Source organism: Tamandua tetradactyla, chromosome X, assembly GCF_023851605.1.
Source record: "Tamandua tetradactyla isolate mTamTet1 chromosome X, mTamTet1.pri, whole genome shotgun sequence".
Lineage (NCBI taxonomy): Eukaryota > Metazoa > Chordata > Mammalia > Pilosa > Myrmecophagidae > Tamandua > Tamandua tetradactyla.
The window spans coordinates 120,072,513-120,095,548 of NC_135353.1; the positions used below are offsets into that span (position 1 = coordinate 120,072,513).

The following is a 23,036-nucleotide window of genomic DNA, read 5'->3' on the forward strand; positions in this document are numbered from 1 at the left end:
CATTAACACCATTCATTACCAAAACTCTTCCATCACCCCAAATAAAAACCCTGTACTAATTAAGCATTGAATCCCCTTTTCCCACACCCACTGAGCCCCCATAATCTGTTTTCTAGTTTCAGACTATGAATTTGCATATTCTAATTATTTATTATCGGTGAGGTAATACATTTGTCCTTTTGCATTTGATCTCAGTCAATATACCTCATTCCTTTTTACAGCTAAATAACAGCCCATTGCATATATATATATACACATACCACATTTTGTTTATCCATTCATCTTTTGTTGAATGCCTGGGTTGCTTCTACCAGCAATTCTCAATTTTGGCAATTGAGAATTATGTCACTATGAACATCGCTGTGCAAACATCTGTTCCAGTCCTTGCTTTCAGTTCTTCAGGGTATATACCTAGACGTGAGATTGCTGGGTTTATGGTAATGCTATACTTAGATGTACAAAATGTTAATGACTGGTTAACATTTTGTGGTATACCAGCACATATCACCCTAAAAATAGGATAGAAAGAGGGACCAGAATCTCCTTAAGGCTTTACAAATGAAGAATTGGGCAAATGGTTGGTACTTGCATTTGTGGACATCTCACTGCTTTCACTAATTTTCTCTTGACAAAAGGTAAGGGCCAAAGAGCATTTCAGTGTGCCATATCAAGCAATTTTTTCAAATGCAGACTCTAGAAAACCACCTAACTATGAGAAGTAGGGCTACCTTTGGGTTAAAATCTGGATCCCTTCCCACATTTTCAGTATCTAGGAAGAGGAAAAGAAAGCTAGAAACCTGGCACTGAGACTAAGAGTGGTTTCCCACCCAACTAGCTGTCCCAGATCTGAACACTGAGACTGGCCTGCTGGGTGGGGATGGGGGGGCTCTCTCCTTGAACAGGGCACCACCCCCTAAGATCTTACTTATACAGACACATCCATTCATTCACACTTAGTTCAATTCCTCTTCCCATGAAGAAAAAGCCTCCAAATAGAGGAAGAAATTTGATAAGTTATATCCTGAGGCACAGCCCTTACTAGATAGGAAAAAACTTTCCTGGACTGTACATGGGACTCTTGAGCAATAAGAGAGGAGAGAAACATTTTAACAAGCATTACATTTTTATTAAATTTCTAATCAAATACAATGATTTATTCTTTTCTATAAAATAGTTAAATATTTACAACATTATCAATTTGGAAAAAGACAAACAGTAGGAGGGAAAAGTGATCAAAGACAGATTCAAGCATAGAATAAATACAGTCTATTAATATGTCTGTCTGGACCTGGTAGTTTCTGCCATGTTGCCAGACCCTCAACCTTAGAATTAGGAATAGTTTAAAATCTCCTCCAGCTTCAACATGTCCAAGGGGGGGATTTTGGTGACTTCAAAGAAAACTCTGCAAAAGGAAGAGTAGTCTGCTCAGCATAAAACAGACAAAAGCCAAGTAGGCCTCATGTGACAAATGGAGCATAGAGCCCCTGGTTCCCTATCTTGCTTTAACCCTAAAGCAGAAAGGAAGATGAAAGTATATGAATCCTTTTTCCTTAAGTGAGATTAGTTTGGGCCCAGTGCTTTAAGGCTTCTCCATGACTGAGTACAACTCTGCCCTCAACGGGCTTGGTACTTACTGATGAGAGTACTTGGAATACACAGTCTTGAGCCTGTGGCAAGACTGGAATGTCAGCAGGACGTTCAACTGCCTGACCAAAGGGTGAAGATCAGCAGTCTTGTAGCCACTGTAATACTCTAGGGTAGGAGCCTGGAAGCAACAGCAAGAACAGTGACTTCTAAAGCATATCATTCCTCCATCTCTGCTACCCCAAGTCCAAACTTCCTACCCATTGCATAAGCAGGGGTGATATTCAAAATATTTTAAAACTTATAAAGCATAGACACTGTCCAAAATTATATTGATTTTCTAGAATAATACTATTCTAGAAGACTGAGTTCCAGTCACAAATTACTATTATAGCTATATCCATATGTATTCATTGAAATTAGCCTTGATCATAGGTGACCATGTGGCTGAAATCCATGAATCAAAGGATCTATAATTTATTCACGCTTATGTCCAGAGCCAATGGCGAGACAAACCCCAGGACAAACTTCAGGTTCCAACTCAAAAGCCAACAGGAACTAGGGCTGTTCCTCCTCTCTGGTTTTAAAATTATCACTCCTGTGGTGGAAAGGGGAACTTTAGAGTCATTTATGTCACCAGAAACAAAGTTAGAGGTTAAAACATGGGAATGTATAGCACACATACACAAAAATTATCATTCCATACATTCGTTTTTTCATTCATCTTCAAAAAAGGCCCATTATGTAGCAGAAGCAGTATAGCAAAGTATTTAAGAACAAAGATTCTGGAGGCAAATTGCTTTGATTCAAATCCCAACTCCACTAAGTGTGGCATGAAGCTAATTATTCAACCTCTTGTGCCTCCGTTTCCCCATCTGCCAAAAGGGGATCATTAACATAATGATATCATAGTATTAAATGAGTATATATAGAGAGAGCATTTAAACAGGGTCTAGTACATAGTAAGGACCCAGTCAATGGTTTCAGTAATTTCAGGATTGATGTTACCAAGCCCTGTGTAGGACACTGGGTATACAAAGATGCCCTTGAAGAGTTTGTAGACTAGCGAGGGAGGCAGACACACAGAGAATGGCAAACTGTGATGGAAGTGAACATGGGATACTAAAGGAACAGAACAGCAGGATCAATGAACACTGGCGAGGAAAGTCACAGAAACTTTATACAGGAAGGCCCATTTACAATGGGGGTTGAAAAAAAGTGGGAGCTCAATAGGCATAGAAAGAAATAGGACTAATTTTATAAGTTACAGGTTGTCTTAAAAGGTTTTAAATTATTTCCACTGAACTCCTTTTTTCAATATATTTTACCTGGAAGTAGAGGTGGAGACCTAGAGGCCCACCAATTTGGATCCCTTTACCTTTTATGTTGTCCCTGAGACAGGAATCCCAGGAGTCTACCAAATACTGTTTGAAAAACACAGTGACAGGAAGTCATTGGTGTGAGCAGGGGAGTAACACAAGGGAACAAAATGTTATATTGGGCGTGGTAAATGAGATTAATAGTCTCACTGCCACTGCATTGGTTCAGATCCTCAATGCTTTACCTTGACCACCTAACCTACTCATTACTGTTCCTACCTTTAGATTCTGTCATCTAATATGCTGTCTATATTGCTGCACAAGCACTGTTTCCAAAATAAACAACCAGTAGTATATCTGTGCTTAATTAATTTCCAATGCCTTAGGATGAAGTGAATTTCTCACAATCTGACCACAACCTACTATTATACTCTCATCTCTTACCATTCCCTATTAATATAACCTTTGCTCTATCCATAGCAGATATTTTATCCTGCCCTAAATATATCACACTCTTTCCTTAGTGCCTTTTCAAATATTATTCATCTTAGCTAGAATGTCTTCTTTCACAAGTTCCTTCTTATCTGAGTCCCACCTCAAAAGCCACCTCTTCTGTGAAGCCTTCCTTATCTATAGTAGAGGCAGTATAATATAATGTACTGTGGAACCAGACTACATGAACTCAAATCAGGGCTAGTCTTTAGGTGACACTCCCTGGTAAAACCGTACCAAGTTGAAACATTGAAATATTTCTGCACCGATTGGCAAACAGTTTGCTGTTCTGAGCCCCTCAATTGTCCCCTCAGGACCTACCAAACTCCCCCAGGATTCAAGGATCAGTCTTGCTCAGCATGTGGCCTCCATGGCTCCAGAACTATGTTCACATCAATTCTGATTACGTGGCAGTTATACATTTTGAATAGCATTCTTATTTCCTAAAGCCTAGCTCTGCCTCTTACTAGTAATATCAACATGGAAAGTTATATAAATTTTCAGTACTTCATTTGCCATTCTATAAAATAGGGATAATAGTACTGATCTCATACAGCTGTTATTAAATGAGTTAATACACAAAGTACTTAAAATACTAAGCATTCATTCAATATATGCTAGCCATTATTATTTATTCTTTTTGTCATCATCACTGCCATTTATTGAATGGTTTCTCTGCCCCAAGAAATTTCAATATGACTGGTCCAAGTTCATACAACTGCGTGTGGGGTTCTTTCTCAGTACACAGAGGTTTTCCCATCTGCAGTGGCTCTAGAATATCTAGGTAGGAGTTTGGGGTGGCTGGGAAGGGGGGCTGCATTTGCACAGTGATCATACCCTGTTCATGGGTTGCATGTTACACATCAATAAAAATTTAAAGTTTCCTAAAGTTGCTTTTATTTGTAATTTTTGAGTGAGCCTCAAATATTTTTCTTTGTAGGAGGGTTTGGGGACCCTCCCCTTCAGAGAAGAGCACAAATGTCGTATCTCTGAGTCCTTATTATACACTTGGACAGCTGTTTTTATGACTCCATTCTCTAGGTCAGTGCTTTTCAAACCTCGTTCAACATGTTTTCTCAGGGACCAACTTTGGGTCTAGGATAAGAAATGACCCCACTCCTGCTCTAACCAGAGTAACTCCATATTAGTGTGTTTTGTGATATTGGACTTTCAGGCAAGCTTTCTTTGAAACAAAGGGTGCTGTGACTAAGAAAAATAAAATATTTCAAAATCATTGCCATAGAAATTCTTTTGGATGGCCAGGCTTCCAAGCTGTTGAGATGTTAAAGAACTCATAATTGTGGGGATGCAGTAGTTTTCTCACCTATAATTTTCTATTGTCCTAATTTACACCTTCCCCCTGAGCCAACCCTATACTTGTCAAGTCCTATCCTTTGTCCCCCACAAGTATTTACCCAATGTCCAAGGTTCTTCATGTAGAGAGCCAGTAGGAAGGAACCAGCAGCCAGTTTGGAAGCCCGCTCCTGAACATAGTCATATTCCTTCAGGGTCATCTCACAGATGAAGCGGGACAAGGTCAGAGTCTTCATACTGGCATGGACACACTAAAGGCAGCAAGAAGGCTGGTTCAACAATCAACTTAGAAAACCAGCACCAAACCAAAGACTCCCCCCCACCCACTCTCTCCAATGATCCCAGACCTAAATATCTTTCTGCTTGAGTAATTTACCTCTCTTGCCCCCATGACTCCATCCTAAAGGTGCCTACCCCCCAAAGCACAGAATCTTTTGGGGAAGATTCTGAAATTAGGAGTGGGATTTGTCACCTGTATGGTTTTCAATCAAATTGCAATTGTGTTTCTGGTACTCTCCTACCTCCCCTTTCTGTACTAATCATCCTTTGAAGAGTCAGAATCCCCCAGTTGTAACTTTGTACCTGGTTCCAACCTAGGAGGTTGTTCACACTCCCAAAAAAACCCTTACCTTTTCTCGCTTGAGCCTTTAAAAAACATGTGAACTATAACACACACACACACACACACACACACACAAAAGTATATAACACATACTTGTAGAATATAATAAATAATTACAAAGTGATCTCCCATGTAAGCAATACCTAGGTGAAGAAAGAGAACATTACTAGCATCTCCCCCCAAACTGCCCATATGTCCTTTATTTTCTTGATCACAGGATATTTTTCCCCTTCCCTACTCTGCCTTCATCTCAAAATCTATAGGCACACCCTGGAAATCAGCAAGTTGGCCTCCCTACCTCATAAAGATTGCCAACCTTTAATCCAGTTGGTTGGATTGAAAGAGAAATTTCCCTTGCTCCCCAGTTGCCCCCTTTTCCTTTTCTTACCGCTCAGGCAGCCACTCTGTGTAATAGAGACTAGCCCAGCAGAGGGAGAATGAAGATGTGTCTCTATCCCTTACCCTAGCATATCTGCGTAGAAAATGATAGGCGATGGGAATGTTGATGTCAAATTTGAGGGTTTGCAGGATACTGATCTCCATGGCAAGCATCTCATCTCGCTGATAAATATTATCACAGATGTACAGGAAGTCATTCACTAAAGGTGGGCAACGTTCCTATGGGTAGAGGGTAATGACAGTCACAACCAGGCACAGACAGCCCTTTCCTCTCTGCTCAGATCTGAAAGGCAGAGGAGAGGGGTGAGGGACTAGGAGGCAACCACATTTCTTGACATAAAGCTTCAGGGTAGCTCTGAGAACCAGATTCTGTTGATTTGAGTGGTTCATCAGAGAAACAAGGCCTGAGGGGAGGAACGGGGGCAGATAACAAAAACAAGCAAACAAAACCCCACACTTTTAAGCTCTTTGAATTTAGTACAAGTTCCTATCTCTCTGTTCCTAAAGATTCAGAGAGGTTAGTTGGATCGTTTAGGGTCATGAAGAAAAAGGCCAGCTACTTACTTTATACTGCTACTTCAAAAATTACTATTTCACTGGACCACTGAGAATCAATACTATGTAAAAGCCTCCAGCATCCAGGTTTATAAATGCTTCCTTATATTTGTAGACAAGACTCCACTAAATGGGGATAGAGTTGAGGCAAGAAGAAAATGGCAGGAGGCAAGAGCTTCACCAGAATGAAGCTTTAAAAAGAACTACCCATTTAATTAAGCACATGCCCAAATGTACACATGTTCATATAGATAATGGAAAAACCTTGATGATGCCAGGTAACTGAGCTACACCACCATATCCATCCAACATCAGCTTCCCTGCTTGAGGAAGACAGACGAAAGATTTGGTAGGGAAAAATTATGCCTGTATGTGTATATATTTGTACACACATATTATGACTGTATGTGGACATATAATTGTATATGCCCATATATACACAAATCTATACAGTCAAATTTGTGTGTGTGTGTTTCTATGTACTTAATTCCCTCCATGCCCTATGGACTCAGGCTCACCTCAAATTTTGCTGCAATAAGGAAGGCTGTGGAACCAAGGAGTTGTAGTTTGTCCTTTTTGCAAACTGCCTCCATTAGGTAGTGATCCACCAGCTTCACTGCCAAGTACAGGGTTTCATGATTCATCTCAAAGGTCATCTAGAAGAATACACAAACAGGGCAGGAATCTGGATATTGTCTAGCTTCAAAGCCAAATCAGATAGCTGTAGCTACATGGAGTGTCTGCAACATTAAGAACAGCGAAGTAACCAGACCTGGACAACGAGGATTCTACTATGAACAAGAGAACTGCCTCAGCTAGGAACCTGGGTATATCTCCTATTATTTTCAAGATCTTGACATTATCTATGCTTACACATATGAGGCAAGTGGCCATTCTTAGAAACCAGAGAGCTGTTGCCGTTGATCTCCAATACTTAGATTCTTCATTTCCTCATTTGCTACCGTATACAGTGAACTCCAAAGAGAGATCATATTTGTTTAGCTCTGAAATATTCAAAGACTTGTTTATTAGTAAAAATACTAGTTTACTAATAAAAAAAAATTAGTTTGTAGTTTCTCTTCCTAACTAGGTATGCTGCTAGAATTTTCAGTTGGCAGTGAGTACCAGTAACACCATTTGGAAGTGAGCTGAGGGAATGGAGAAGACAAAGAAGATTAAATAATTAGTAATATAACCCTTCTTCCCTACTTCCTTTTATTTATTCTTGTCTTGCATTCGCCAACTCCAAGAACTATAGCCCTAGTCCCAGGGTTAGTGCCGGCCCTAATGATGCCTTTGTACAAATTAGGAAAAAAGCATCTTCTTTGGGTGAATGAAGCCCTGCAGGTACACATCTTATCAAGTAGACGATATCTTTGTATGAATTTAGGAAAAAGCATCCCTTCCTTAGGGCACAGGATCCCCACAGCCAGAATGTACAGCCTGGCAAACAGTATGAGCTGGATTTTAATACCTACTTTCCCCTTTGGCTGTAGGCCTTGTGTAGGGACAATTGCACAACTGTACTCAGGGGTCCCACCCAATCCTCAATGATGCTTCTTCTTCACAGTCCTTCAGGTTCTTAGGTTCAAGAATAAAAAAATACACACTGAGGGTACAAGGGTAGTTCAGGGGTAGAATTCTCCCCTGCCATGCAGAAGACCTGGGTTTGATTCCCGGCCCATACACTTCTCAAACAAAGAAACCAACAAAAACAAAGAAATAAGAACTCAACAAATGGTGCTACAATAACGGAATATTCACGTGGAAAAAAAGAATGAAATGTGACCCCACCATATAGCATACAAAATATATATATATATATATATATATATATATATATATATACACACACTAGACTAACACCTCAACCATTGCATGAATCCTTTCTTTAATGTCTCCACTCATTACTGCTCAGCTACTGCCATAGCACCTTCAAATACAGCCCAAACTGTCTTTGAAGGCTTCTAACTGAGAATTCTTCCTTCAAGTAGAAATCTCCCTCCCTGCAAGCTTCACTTCAACTGGATCCTGTTTTGTAAGCTACTCTCAGTAACTGGAGCCTAGATAATTGAAAAATAGAAAAGATTAAACCAAAGCCTAAGAGAAATAAATGTATATTTCCATGGGCAAATGATTTTCGAAAGATGGCTGACTACAATAGCTCAGAGACACATTAAGTTTCAAAACAAAAGAAATTCCAAGAAACAGTTCTTATTATTCCTGGGATCTTCTCAGTAACTTATATCTTTATTAGTTCTTTCTGATGTTATAACAAGTTAACACAAACTTAAAACAACACTAAGCCAACATGTTACAGATTTGGAGGCCAAAGTTCAAAATGGGTCCCACTGAGCTAAAACTATGCTGGTAGCAGTGCTATATTCCTTTCTGGGGGTGTTAGTTGAGAATCCATTTTCTTGCTTCTTCAAAATTCTAGAGGCTGCCCTCATTCCTTGGTTTGCAGCCTCTTTCCATCTTCAAAGCCAGAAATTGCTAGCCAAGTCTTTCTCACATTATACCACTCTTCTGCCCCCTCCTTCCTTTTAAGGGCCCTTGTGATTATGTTGGGCTCATGTGGATAATCCAAAATAATCTCCCTCTGTTAAATTCAGCTGATAAGCAACCATAATTTCATCAGCTAACTTAATTCCCCTTTGGCCTACCACACTGTCCAAAATAATATAACAGGAAATGGATGAGGAGAGCTCACGCAGATGAAGGGTAATGATCACCACCTAAATGTCAAGAAATTGAGATCAGGTAATTACCAAAAGGAAAAAGAGAGGGGGTGCAGTAGAAATAGAAAGCAGAAGTTCTCTGAGGATGTCTCTGTGATCAAATGACACAGCCAGCTCTTCTATAACCTCCCTCCAGTACCTCACATACACACTTGGACTCCCATGATGCATTCTAGTTTCAATGGTGGCATCTCAATGTGTAGGTAACATATGAATGAACAGTTGAAATTTGGAGTCAATAAATGTTCAAATCAGCAACTGTGCCAATTAGAGCAATATTCTTTCCTACCCTTCTACACTCCTATCTTTCTAACATTACCTTAACACTTAGGACTACATAGAACAAGTCTAATTCTTCTATGACAGCCCTTCAGCTACTGAAGATGGATATTATGCCTTATATAGGTCTTCTCCATGCTAGACCAAATAACTTGACTTTCTCTAACTGTCTTTCACATGATATGGTTTTCAGTTCCCTCAACATCAAGCTCCAAATGAGGGTCTTTTGTGCCAGTTAGAGAAGAATGGCAGTGCTCCAGATAATTTCAAGCAACTACTACAAATGTGAACAAAAAGCTCTTGAGAACAGCAGTAAGGTTTTCTCCCTCATGACTGCCTCTGGCTAAAGTACCCTTCCAATTCTTCATAAACAGTGCTCTTCTCATCTGGAGATAAGTAAGAAGAAAAGGGAAATGATAAATAAATCAAAACTGTAGAAAATAAAAGGATTACTCTTAATATCGTACTATGAGATAAGTGACAAAATCCATTTCAAATTCAAAAACCATCTTCTGTGAAAATGAGTATATGGATCAACATGGCAATGTAAGACATCTGCTGAAAATCTCCCCCCAGAGTGTCAGGGAAAAAAGGGACACATCTCACTTGTTCAGAATTCTGGAGGAAGTAAAAGACTGGAGAAGGATTCCACAAACACTAAATCAAAGAGAGAGAAAAATACAGGTTGGGGTAACTTCTGGTCCAGATCAGCTGTTCCTCTTTCCACCCCCTCACTCAGTTCCACACAACTTGGGAAGTGCTCTAAGGTAGTGACCAGAATCCATCCCACCTCCCACTAGGGACACAGACTATATAAGATCTCTCACAGCAGTGAGACAGATCCCCATATATATCAAGACATAGAGACCCAAGTCCACACCTAGGGCAGAACACAAGACACTGAGAAGTATCTTCCCAAGGGCCCCAAGGAAAAGCTTCCAAAACAGATGATTAGGGAGGGATCAGCAGAACCTATTTCTTTCCCAAAAGCAGCAGTAGCTGGGCAAAAACTGTTTGAATTAACTTTTGGAGACCCAGGAGACCAGGGAGGATATTTCAATGCCCAGGTCAGTGTAGAACAAAGAGACTGAGAAAACATGGGCAGAGACTATAATTCTAGCCACAGCTATCCTTAAGGGACAGAGCAGCAGGTGGCCTAATCCTTGCCTCGCAGACAGCTGTGGAAGCCCTCTTTCCCAAGTTCAGAGAGGGACACAACTCAAAACTGAGCCAAATACTGGCCAGTGAAGTGAGAAAGTGGGATCCCTGCAGTTTCAGACCAGCCTGGTCAAACACTACTGGGCTCCGAAGATCACTACCTGTTGGGCAAGCCAGGAAGTACAGGGGGGTAAAAAGCAGTTTTTTTTTTACAGACTCTAAAGATCCTATCCCAGGCCCATAAGAGCTGGTCGACAACCTCTGCATGGGTACCCAGCACTGTTTTGACTGGGAAATACTGAGAATCCAACTATCAAAGCAGTACCCTAAGACAAACCCAAGCAACAACTAAGTCCTAGACAAGAGAGAGAAACTGACCTTCAGAATAGAACCATCAAGATAATCAGATGATGAGATATCAGCAAAAAATTACAAGACACACTAAAACACAAAGATATGGCCCAAAGAGAACAAATTAAAAAGTCAGAGAAGACACAGAATTAGAACTAATAAGATATTCAAATAAATCTCCTAAATCAATTTGAGGAGATAAAGGAAAATGTGAATAAAAAGATAAAGGATATTAAAAAGACACTAGGAGAGCATAAAGAAGAATTTGAAAGAATACATAGAAAAATAACAGATCTTATGGAAATGAAAGACATGGTAGATGAAACTAAAAATGTACTGGAGACATGCAACAGCATATTTGAAGAGACAGAAGAAAGGATTAGCGAGCTAGAAAACAGAGCAACCAAATTTGAAGAGACAAAAGAATGAAGGAAAAAAATGGAAAAAGTTGAGCAGGTTCTCAGGGAAATTACTGATAACACAAATTACACGAACACATGAATCATAGGCATTCCAGAAGGAGAAGAGAAGGGAAAGAGGCCAGGAAGAATATTAGAGGAAATAATGGCTGAAAATTTCCCAACCCTTATAGAAGACATAACTATGCAGATCCAAGAAGCCTAAGGCACTCCAAACAGAATAAATCTGAACAGAACCACTCCAAGACACATACTAATAAGACCACCAAATGCTGCCAAATGCCAAAGAAAAGGAGAAAATTCTGAAAGCAAGAGAAGAGCAATTCACCACACACAAAGGAAGCCAAATAAGACTAAGTGCTGATCTCTCCTCAGACACCATGGAGTTGAGACATTTAAGATACTGAAAAAAAAAAGTTGCCAGCCAAGAATTCTCTGTCCAGCAAAGCTTTCTTTCAAAACCGAGGGAGAGTTTAAAATATTCAAAGATAAACAGAAGTTGGGAGAGTTCATTAGTAAGAGACCAGCCCTACAAAAACTACTAAGGGGAGTTCTGCCAACAGAAAAGAAAAGACAGGAGAGAGAGGCTTGGAGGAGGGTATAGAACTGAAGAGTATTAGTGACTAAAGGATAAAAAGAGAGAACAAAATAGATCTGAAAAATTAAAGCTAAAGGATAAAATAATTAAAGAAAGTAATTTACAGCAATAACATTCAAATGCTAATGCATTAAACCTCCCAATCAAAAGACACAGATTGGCAGAATGGATAAAAAAAATATGATTCATCTACATGTTGTTTACAAGAGACTAATTTTAGACACAAAGATGTTGAAAGTTAAAGGATGGAAAAAAATATTCCACACAAGCAGTAACAACAGCAAAAAAGCTGAGGTAGCCATACTAATGTCAGACAAAATAGACTTTAATGTAAAATGAATAAACAGAGAAAATCAACAATATAAGTGAAAAAGAATAAGTAATTTTTAAGGTTAAACATTCTAAGGAATTGGAGCAAATATCTACCTATGAAATCTTTTCACTCCAAAGAATTAGAATAATTTTTTAAAGTATATCCTCAACCAGATCTGAGAGGATACTGAATCTAAGAAAAGAGAACATTTCTGGAATCCAGAAAAACTAGTTCCTGGTGAAAAAGCAAGTACTTAATTAAAAATTTTAACAGATGTTGCGAGTAGATTAGATACTGCCAAAAACCAAATCAATCATTCCAATGGTCACCTTAGGAACTCTTCCCAAAACTGAGGTAAGAGAGTTGAATACAATGAACGCAAATTTGAGAGACATACAGAATAGATTCTGGAGGTACGTATATTTTCACACACAAACACAAATATACACATATAATCAAAAGGGCAGAAGAGAGAAGGCCAAACAGAAATAAAGAAATAATACGTGAAAATTTCTGAGCCGAGAAACACTTGAATTTTCAGATTGGAAGGACTCACAATATACTACACAAAACCAAGGAAAACAGGGTCACATCTAGACATACTTAGTATATTTTTTTTAAATTTCAAGGCAAACATATTTTGAAAACATACACAGGTTTGATAGTTAATCAAACAGTATTTAAGATAGTATTTAGGGCAGGCCATGGTGGCTCAGCAGGCAGAGTTATCGCCTGCCATGCCAGAGACCCGAGTTCGATTCCCGGTGCCTACCCATGCAAAAACCAAACAAACAAAAAAAGATAATATTTAATATTTAGAATCTAAGACACTCTGATATTTATATCTATAGATTTTTTTCCTTCCTTGCTTTACTTTTTTTTATATCAGTCTTCTATTTCATTGCAACTGGATTTTTTTTAACTTCTTTATTGTATAATATAACATATATACAAAGCAAAGAGAGAAAAAAGCAATAGTTTTCAAAGCAGTCTTCAACAAGTAGTCACAGAACAGATCCCAGAGTCTGTCATGGGCTACCATACCATCGTCTTAGATTTTTCCTTCTAGCTACTCCACAACGTTGGAGGCTAGAAGAAGTAAGTATTTTTTATCATCACAACTGAGTTTTTTTCTTTTTTGTGACAAATAGCATATATGCAAAAAGCAATAAATTTCAATGCTCAGAGCAACAATTAATTGTAGAACAGATTTCAGAGTTTGGTACAGGTTACAATTCCATAATTTTAGGTTTTTACTTCTAGCTGCTCTAAGATACTGGAGACTAAAAGAAATATCAACATAATGATTCAGCAATCATATTCATTTGATAAGCCCTATCTTCTCTATATAATTCCACCATCACCTTTGATCTTTCTCTCACTCTTTAGGGGTATTTGGGCTATGCCCATTCTAACTTTTTCATGTTGGAAGGGGCTGTCAAATAATATGGGGTAGGGAGATAGAACTAGTTGATATTCTGGAGAAGCTGGGCCCTCTAGGTTTCAGGACTTATCTAGTCTGGGGACCCATCTGGAGGTTGTAGGTTTCTGGATAGTTATCTTAGTTCATGGAACCTTTGTAGATTCTTATATATTGCCCTAGGTGTTCTTTAGGATTGGCTGGAATGGTTTTGGTTGGGGTTTGGTAAGTTATGATAGGTAGCAACGTCTAACTGAAACTTGCATAAGAGTGACCTCCAGAGTACCCTCTCAACTCTATTTGAACTCTTTCAGCCACTGATACCTTATTTGTTATACTTCTCTTCCCCCTTTAGGTCAGGATGGCATTGTTGATCCCATGGTGCCAGGGCCAGACTCATCTCTGGGAGTCATCTCCCACATCACCAGGGAGACATTCACCCCTGGATGTCATGTCCCAAGTAGGGGGGAGGGCAATGATTTCATTTACAGAGTTGGGTTCAGAGAGAGTGAGGCCACATCTGAGCAACAAAAAAAGGTCCTCCAGAAGTAACTCTTAGGTATACCTATGGGAAGTCTACCTTGCTTTACTTTTAAATTGGTTTGTGAAACATATTGTTCAAACAGGCTTTACAATGATTATTTAGATTTTATTTAAATATGCCTATGGATAAGCTAACTAAGAAATCTATTGTAGGTGGTCAAATTTTTCATATGTTAATTGTAAAAACATTTGTATCTTCATATTTTCCTGAAACCAGGAAAATGTTTAGTAACATAGGCCATTGCTATAGCATTGTAGATATTTGTAATGACTTTCTACTTGATATTTTGAGAACATTCACAGTTTTGACAGCTGATCAAATGGTATTTAAGTTAGGTTTTAATATTTAGGATTTCAGAAACTCTGCTGTTTGAATTTGTAGACTTTTTTCCTTGTCACCCTAATTTTAAATTAGTTTACGAAACTTATTGTGAAACACAGGTTTTATTTGGATACTTTATTTAAATATACCTATGGTTAAGCTAATACATCCATTTTTGGTGGTTCTAAGTGTATTGTTTGTTTTTTTTAATAAAAATATTTTTAAAAATTCAAGGTAAAGAAAAAGAATAAAGGGAAAAATCCTATGAACATCCAAGCATAAAATCAAGTTATTTAAAAAGAGAGAAACAAGACTCAGATTAGCCTTAAACACTTCCTCCATAATACTAGAATGCCAGAAGATGATGAAAGAATGTCAATGACATTTTGAGGGAGAAGACTGTGACCCAGAAATCATTAAATATTTAAGCAATGGATAAAAGCAACAAAATTCTAAAACACTGAAGGATTCAAATGTATATCACCAAAGCATACATTTACTTAAGAGTGTTTCAACTAATTTATTTAAAAGTATTTCAACTGATTGAGAAGTAAATAAAAATAAATGAACTTAAATATGGGGAAGCACAGATTGTGTCTTAGTTTGCCAGGTTGCTAAGATAAATACCATGCAATTGGTTAGCTTAAACAATGGGAATTTATTGTCTTACAGTTTCAGAGGCTAGATGGCCTTGGTTCCTCCTAGGGTCAGTAACATCTAGTACTGGTATGTCACAATCTTTGGAGTTCCTTGGCTCGTATCTTGTGTCATGTCACATGGCAATGTCCTGTTCTTTCCTTTCCATGTTCCTTTCCAGGTTCCCACTGGCCTCCTGCTTTCCACTGTGGCCTTCTCTAACTTTGGCTTTGGGTTTCTTCTTTTTATAAGGCCTCCAATAATCAGCTTAAGGCCCAACCTGCTTCAGATGACCACACCTTTAGTAAAAATAACATCTTCAAAAGGTCCTATTTACAATGGGCTCACCCCACAGGGATGTGGATTATGATTAAGAACATGTCTAAATCTGGATACATAATTCAACTTGCTACACATAATATATAATAAGTTGTAATAAAAATGAAGCCAGCAAAACAAAGAGTTCATACCGAAATAATTATTGTGCATGGCAATAAAACTTAATTAATTCAGTGGTAGAATTTATGCAGGAGACCTGGGTTCGATTCCTAGTCCATGCACTTCCCCCAAAACAAAAAAAACAAACAAAAAAAAATTCAACAAATGTTGCTGCAATAACGGGATACTCACATGGAAAAACAAATGAAATGTGACCCTGCCATATAGCATACAAAAAAAAAAAAAAGAGTAAAAATGTCAAACCTAATTCTTCATAGGAAAGATAATGTATGAAACACTAATAATCTGGATCTAAAAGCTAAATTATTTCAACTCAGAATAAGACATGACATAAATGGATATAAAATACATCATCCTATTGGAGGTGAAATTAGCAGAGCAGGGTCATCAAAGGGGCTGATTACATAATGGTTGCACCCACAAAATAGAATATTATGCAGCAGTTTATAAGAGTGAAAAAGATCTATATTTATATGGAAAGACTTCTAAGATTTATTCTCAAGAGAAAACAGCAAGTTGCAGAGCAATGAATACAGCATGGCCTATCAATACAACAAAAAATTATTAAAACCCACCTTATTAAAAACATTTTATATGCACATATATGAATGGAATCTATATATTTATGTATTACTCATATAATTTGTGACTTTTAAAAAAGGGCAGTCAAAAATTCAATAAAAAAGATGACACACTTGGTGTCATGTATTCTTGTTTATCATAATACTCATGGCTTTGGGACTTTGAATTGTCCCAAGTATTCATGAATATTCATGAAAAAGCATGATACTTTCTATATAACCTCAACTATATAAAAATGTATGCACATAAAGGACCTAGAAGGATATGTCAAACTATAAACTGCTTGTGATTCTGGATGACTTTTGTGTTCTTTGCTTCTCGTGCTTTTCAGTTTTCTACATTGCACAGTTAAAAGCTTAAAAACACAAATATTTTTAAAACCTTCCAAAAAAATCTAGAAGGATATATTCTAAAATTTTATAGTTGTTATCCTTGAGGAATAATAATAAAGGAAAATTGTGGTTGATTTTATATACACACACAAATATATATACACAAAAAAGCATACATACATACACACACTCATATATATTATAAATGTAATAATTTGGTAATTAAAAAATTGTGATTTTTTTAGATAAAATGAGATAGCTAAATTGAGATAAAATGAGATAGCTATTGAGATAAAATTAAGATAGCTACAATATTATCTTTCAAAACTAACTGGTTGTAGTCAAAGCTGTAATTGGGTTAGACATTCAACTCAAGAAGCTATGCAAAAAAAAACTTTAGTAAAATAATAAGAGCAAAGATTAAAGCAGATGTCAATGAATTTTAAAAATCAGAAAAAGTTAAACACTTATCCATTAGATGGTTATTTAAAAAGACAAGAAGTTTGAAAAAAATTCTTATGAAGAAAATTGAGAGAGAGTATATACATGCATGTAAGCATATGGGAACAAGATAATACATTACACACAATATTATGAATGAGAAAAGAAATAATTACAAAGGATTATAAGAGAATATTATGTACAATCAAGTATAATAACTGTGGAAATACCCATGTATGGGTTATATTTTAGGAAAATATAGATTACAAAACTGACTCAAGAAGAGTAAGGTTTTCTAAGTAGACCAATAAGATGATGTATTAGAAAAAGTTATCAAAGAATGACATGCAAAGAGCACCATGCATCAATGGGTTCATTGGTAAGTTTTTCAAGGAAAATATAATTTCTGGGTTAATCTGAATACTGTTAAAAACCTATAAAAAGAAGAACAAATTAAACTCAAAGCATGAAAAAAAGGAAATTATAAGAATTAGAGGAGAAATCGATAAAATTATAAGCAGAAAAACAATAGAGAAAATAAATGAAACCAAAACTGGATTATGAATGTTTATAACAGGTCTTTTCACTGAAAATAACCCAATTGTCCTTCCACAGAATGGATAAACAAGCTATGATATATCCAAACAATGGAATACTACTCAGCAATAAAAAGGGAATGAACTATTGATACATTAAATACATGGATGAATCTCAAGGGCATTATGCTGAGTGAAAGAAGCCAGTTTCAAAAGGCTATATACTATGATTCCATTTGTACGATATTCTTGAAAAGACAAAGCAGTTTTCAGAAGTTAAGAGTGGGGAGAGGACATGACTACAGAGAGATAGTACGAAGGAGTTTTGTGGGAGTAATGGAACTGTTTTGTTTCTTTTTTTTTTTTTTTGAAAGGAAGGAAAGACAGAGAAGGAAGGAAGGGAGGAAGAAAGGGAAACATTTTCTTGTTTTATTATATTTTGTTTGTTTGTTTGTTTTTTACATGGGCTGGGGCCGGGAATCGAACCGGGGTCCTCCGGCACGGCAGGCAAGCATTCTTGCCCGCTGAGCCACCGCGGCCCGCCCTGTTTTGTTTCTTGATTATGTTGGCAGTTAACACGAATCTATACATGTTTTAAACTCATAGAACTGTTGTACCCTTCAGCATTTACCAGAGAAATGAAAACTACACAGATTACACAAAAATCTGTACGTATATGTTCATAGCAGTTTTATTCTTAACAACCAAATACTGGAAACCCAGATGTCCTTCAATGGGTGAATGGTTAAATAATCTGTGGGATATCCATACCATGGAGTATTAACTCAGCAATGAAAAGGAATGAACAATTGATACATACAACAACTTGGATGGCTCTCAAGGGAATTATGGTGAGTAAAAAAAGTCAATCTCATAAGGTATATACTGTGTGACTCCATTTATATAATGTTCTTGAAATGACAAAATCATAGAGATAGAGAACAACTAGTAGTTGCCAGAGATGGAAAAGTATAGGGAGGGAAGTAGTTGTGACTATAAAAGGGTAGTACAAGTAATTTTTGTGGATGGAACAATTCTATACCTTAACTGCAGTGGTGATTACACAAATCTACACACGATAAAATTGCATAGACTACATACACACACACAAAATAAGTGCACGTAAAACAGGTGTAATTGAAATAAGGTCTGTGTATTTTACCAAAGTCAATTTCCAGATAGTGACAATATACTATACATATATAACTACACTGTAGTTATGCAAGATGTTTCCGTTGGAGGAAACTGGCTGAAGCTTAGATACATGAGACCACTACCAATTTTTGCAACTTCTTGTAAATTATTTCAAAATAAATGACAAAAAAATTCATAGAACTATATAACAAAGAGGTCTATTTTCTGGCATTGTTTTAAAATATAAAAATTAAAGTTATAAAATACATATATGATCTTTTCTAGAACTGTGATTGACATGGAATGTACATTAGCATCACTTTATGTGTGTCTGAGTCATATCTTCACAATTCTGATTTGGTAAATTCAGAATGGGACCTGGGCATCCAGTGATTTTGAGGTACACCCCTCATAGAGACCTACTGTTTTAAAGCTGTGATTGGGGGTGGAGGAGTAGATACACACACATGAATGTTAATAGTGATTGTAGGATATGGGATCATGGGTGATTACAATTTTTTTTGCATGCTTATGGCAGGGGTCACATTTCATTCCTTTTCCATGTGAGTACCCTGTTATTGCAGCACCATTTGTTGAATTTTTTTGTTTGGGTTTTTGTCTGTTTGCTTGTTTGTTTTTTTTTGGGGGGGTGGGGGGTGGAGTACATGGGCCAGAAATTGAACCCAGGTCTCCTACGTAGCAGGTGAGTGATTATAATTTTTTTACTTTGCTATAATAAATGTGTATTTTCATGCAATAAAAACAACAAAGGCTTTTTTTAAGATTCTATTCATCATTCTAGGAGGTAGAAATATTTTATCTCTGCTATCCATTTATTTCCTGTCCCTACTTACAGTTTCATGAAACCCCCATATTTGATGAGTAGATTTCTCTGTTCTCATCTACATGACTAATAAAAATACTGATCAGAACAAAGTCAATGGGAATGCACTAGAAATTTCTTTTCAGCTTGGTAATGATCAAGAATCTTTGGGCTCTTATTTAAGATTTTGTTTTGTTTTTTCATTTTTAAATAGTTTTATTCACACATAATACAATCCAACCTAAGAAAAAAATCAATGGTTCCCTGTATAATCACAGAGCCATGCCTTCACCACCACAAACTATATGAGGACATTTCCTTTTCTTCAGCAAAGAATCCCATGCCCTGCCCCCATATCCCCTGCTTATTGACATTTAGTTTTGGCACACTCCTTTTATTATATTCAATGGAAGCATATTACAATGTTACTGTTAACTATAAGCCCTAGTTTGTACTGATTGTATTTTTTCCCATATACCATCCCATTTTCAACACCTTGCAGTGCCGACATTCATTAGTTCTCCCTCATGGAAAATCTTACTTAAGAATCCAAATTCTACTCTTATCTAGTTTACTATTCTTCATCATTTCCATACAATGAGAGATATTTTCATCCTCTGCTGATGTCCAAATATACTATGTCTAGCACATTTTCGTGGTCTGTCACCCCAGTCAGACTGAACCACTCATCTTGTACTTAACAAAGGATACAAAACTATATATACTAGGGGTACACAGGTAGTTCAGTGGTTAGAATGCGGGACACCTGGGTTCGATTTCCGGACCATGCACCCAAAAAATAAAAAATAAAAACAAAACAAAAAACTATAAATACTACTTTTTCTTCTTAGTTAAAAAATAAGACTCTGCTGAACAAAAACAATGCCTTAATATTTCTTGAAAACTCCATAGCAATTCATCACATTCAATTCATTCAAGAAATATTTACTGACTCCCTATTATGTACTCACTAAGTGTGGCCTCTTCTTCCTTAGTATTCCCTCAACATCCAACCCTGGACAAACAGCTACCTGCTATGCCTGGTACCACACTGTCCTTCCTATTCACCCATCCTACACAAAATTTAAAAAGCTACATCACTGATCCATGTCCAAAACACTGGATAGACTTTTACAAGGCTGAGAATTATTAAAACCCTGTACCATCATTGCCTTTTCTAGAAATGATCTTGCCTTCAACTGGGTTCTCTCAATATTTTATTTCTAACATTCCTATAGTACTTAGTATATTCTACTTTGTATAATACTTATTTGCCTGCATGTCTTATCTTGCGCCCTAGATTATAAGCGCCTCAAGGGCAGGAATGATGACTTATTCAGCTCTGTATAACCAGGACATTTTTACTGTGCTCGGCATGTGAAGGTGCTGAATGATTAAACGAAAAAGAGGATGCCAACTCCTTAAAGCAGCAGTTGTCAGGCTTACCTGTACCTCTACCAACCAGTCCACAACAATGGCCCTCATGTCACTGCTGATCTCGATCTGCCTGTCCATGTATTTTTTAAGCATGAACTTTTCCTGGAAGCAATGAGAAAGGAATGTTAATGAATAAACTCTTTTCGGAGTTCAAAAATTATAACTTAATATAATTAACTCCTTCATGGTTCTAATTATTTTCAGGTGGTAACAGATAGGGGCAAGATCAAAGTATCATTTACCAGGAATGTTCCAGTTATCCTTGGGAAATGGAGTCAAGTATGCTGGTATTCAAGTGACAGGGTGCAAATTGAGGAGTCCAGGGGGGATATGGGCAGGAACACATCTATGTGTATATACAAATGACAAAAATGTTCTGCCCCTTCTATGTAATGTAATCTAAGGCAAAGCACAACGCTTGGTAAAACAATGCTTCACAAATTTTAACATGTAAATGTACCATTTGGGGGTCTTATAAAAATGTAGATTATGATTTAGACGTTCTGGGGTAGGCTAGGTTTCTGCATTTCTAACAAGATCCCAAGTGAAACTGATACTGCTGAGCCAAGGTCCACACTTTTAGAATAGCAAAGTTGTCTCTTACTTCCTTCAAGGCATGCTAGAAAGAACATGAACTTCAGAGTTGGACAAGAAATTAACTGCTACCTCTCTAGGGAGAAGAGATATACACCTTCCCTTCTTTTACCTGGCTTGCTAAAATTCTGATGGGCAGATAAACTTGGTCCTATCTGTTCCGTTGAGAGAGACAGAAGAAAATTTGGAATTAATTAATATTAGCAGTAAAATAGATTGACAGATTTCAAAGGAGAAAGAAAACTTAACCAGGTTGGAGAGCCAGGGCAAAGGGTGTGATTTTACAACAATACCAGAAATTTGCATACAGATGGATAAAGATCTTTGAGTGCATCACTCAGAAAGATACTATTTGACCATTTTTGTCTGAGATTGCCTTGTCAGCAATTAGAGATGCAATCTTATGGTCTTCAAGGTAACCAGAGTTTAGTACAAATCCCAGCTTTGTCACATGCTAGCTATCTGCCCTGGGCAGTTTCCCCTCTCTGTAAAAGGGAGAAAATAATAATAACACCTACCAATATGAAGTTACTGAAGAATTAAAATAGCTAATGTCTATAATTCCCTTAACACAATGTCCAATTCATAGCAAGCTACCAGATTTTATCTGTTATTATCATAGTTATTTTCATCATCATCATCATGTCCCCTTTCAACTTGCATGCTGAAGTAGATGGAGGATTAAGGAAATGAGATGTAGAAATCATTGACCTTTCAGCTACCTACACACCTCTCTGTCCTTCATGTAACTGAAGATATCCTTGGCATACACTGAGTTGAGAAATGGATCACTGTGGTCCTTGTCAATATCCTCCAGTGAGGTAATCTGCTCAGAATCACAAAAAAAGACATATTAGAAGGAAAAAGATTTCAAGGAATTTTGTGAACATCAAGGATGACTCCATTCTCCCCACTGTTCTCTTCTGCTAAGGTTCCTCAAGTCTCATGTATCCTAGGCCATAAAACAGCACCCATTGGCCCTGCAATTCTCAGATTGTTCTGTGACCAAGGAATGCCTAGCCCTCATTGTAAAAACCTTCTCTTCACTAAAAACCAGGCATCTTTTAAACAGTTAAACTTAAGACTTTCCAAGACAGATATTCTTAATTTTACTGTTTCAATTTATATCACTTGTCTCCTTAGGTCCTTTGTTAAGTCTCAAGGTTATGATGTGGCCCAATTCATTTTCTTGGCAGACTTTACCTACCTTCTCTAAGTTTTCCCAGGTTGTTTTACCTACAAGAGAGGGATATTTCTCCTGCTTGCCAAATCTCATCCCTTGGCTCTCCCAGTTAATAACTTAAAGACCACTTTACTTGGGAGATGTTCCTTTGAACTGTTCCCATCTTTGGCTGATGCCCACTATCATGCAGACTGCAATTGATAAGAAAGGCAATCTCAGGAATGAAATTGTCTAACTGCTACTACAAAGCCCAAGTATCTAGTACAATATTCCTGACCCTGTGAGTGTTCCTGGAGTAAATACTTTCTAATTGCTTGGGCCTGGCACTATGCCAGTTAAAAAGTCAAGGCCAACTTGATTTAAGAGAAAAATGCCAAAGAGCCTGGTAAATGTATTCCAGGTTCTAGGTAACCACAGGTTCCAAAAGGTGGGAAGAGATGATTCTGTGAC

At 37.3% G+C, this 23,036-nt stretch overlaps 1 protein-coding gene across 1 annotated transcript in view; it reads right to left on the reverse strand.

The window, feature by feature from the left end:
• Window positions 1-947: 947 nt before the first annotated feature.
• Window positions 948-23,036, reverse strand: part of CCNB3 (cyclin B3) — a 49,383-nt gene continuing 27,294 nt past the window's right edge. Inside the window, exons 6-12 of the mRNA XM_077145341.1 lie at window positions 22,134-22,229; window positions 20,819-20,911; window positions 6,804-6,941; window positions 5,794-5,949; window positions 4,811-4,960; window positions 1,635-1,765; window positions 948-1,402 (exon numbers count right to left, since the gene is read on the reverse strand). Of these exons, the coding sequence (XP_077001456.1) occupies window positions 1,330-1,402; window positions 1,635-1,765; window positions 4,811-4,960; window positions 5,794-5,949; window positions 6,804-6,941; window positions 20,819-20,911; window positions 22,134-22,229 (837 nt within the window). The 3' untranslated portion in view covers window positions 948-1,329. The remainder of the gene's footprint in view (window positions 1,403-1,634; window positions 1,766-4,810; window positions 4,961-5,793; window positions 5,950-6,803; window positions 6,942-20,818; window positions 20,912-22,133; window positions 22,230-23,036) is intronic.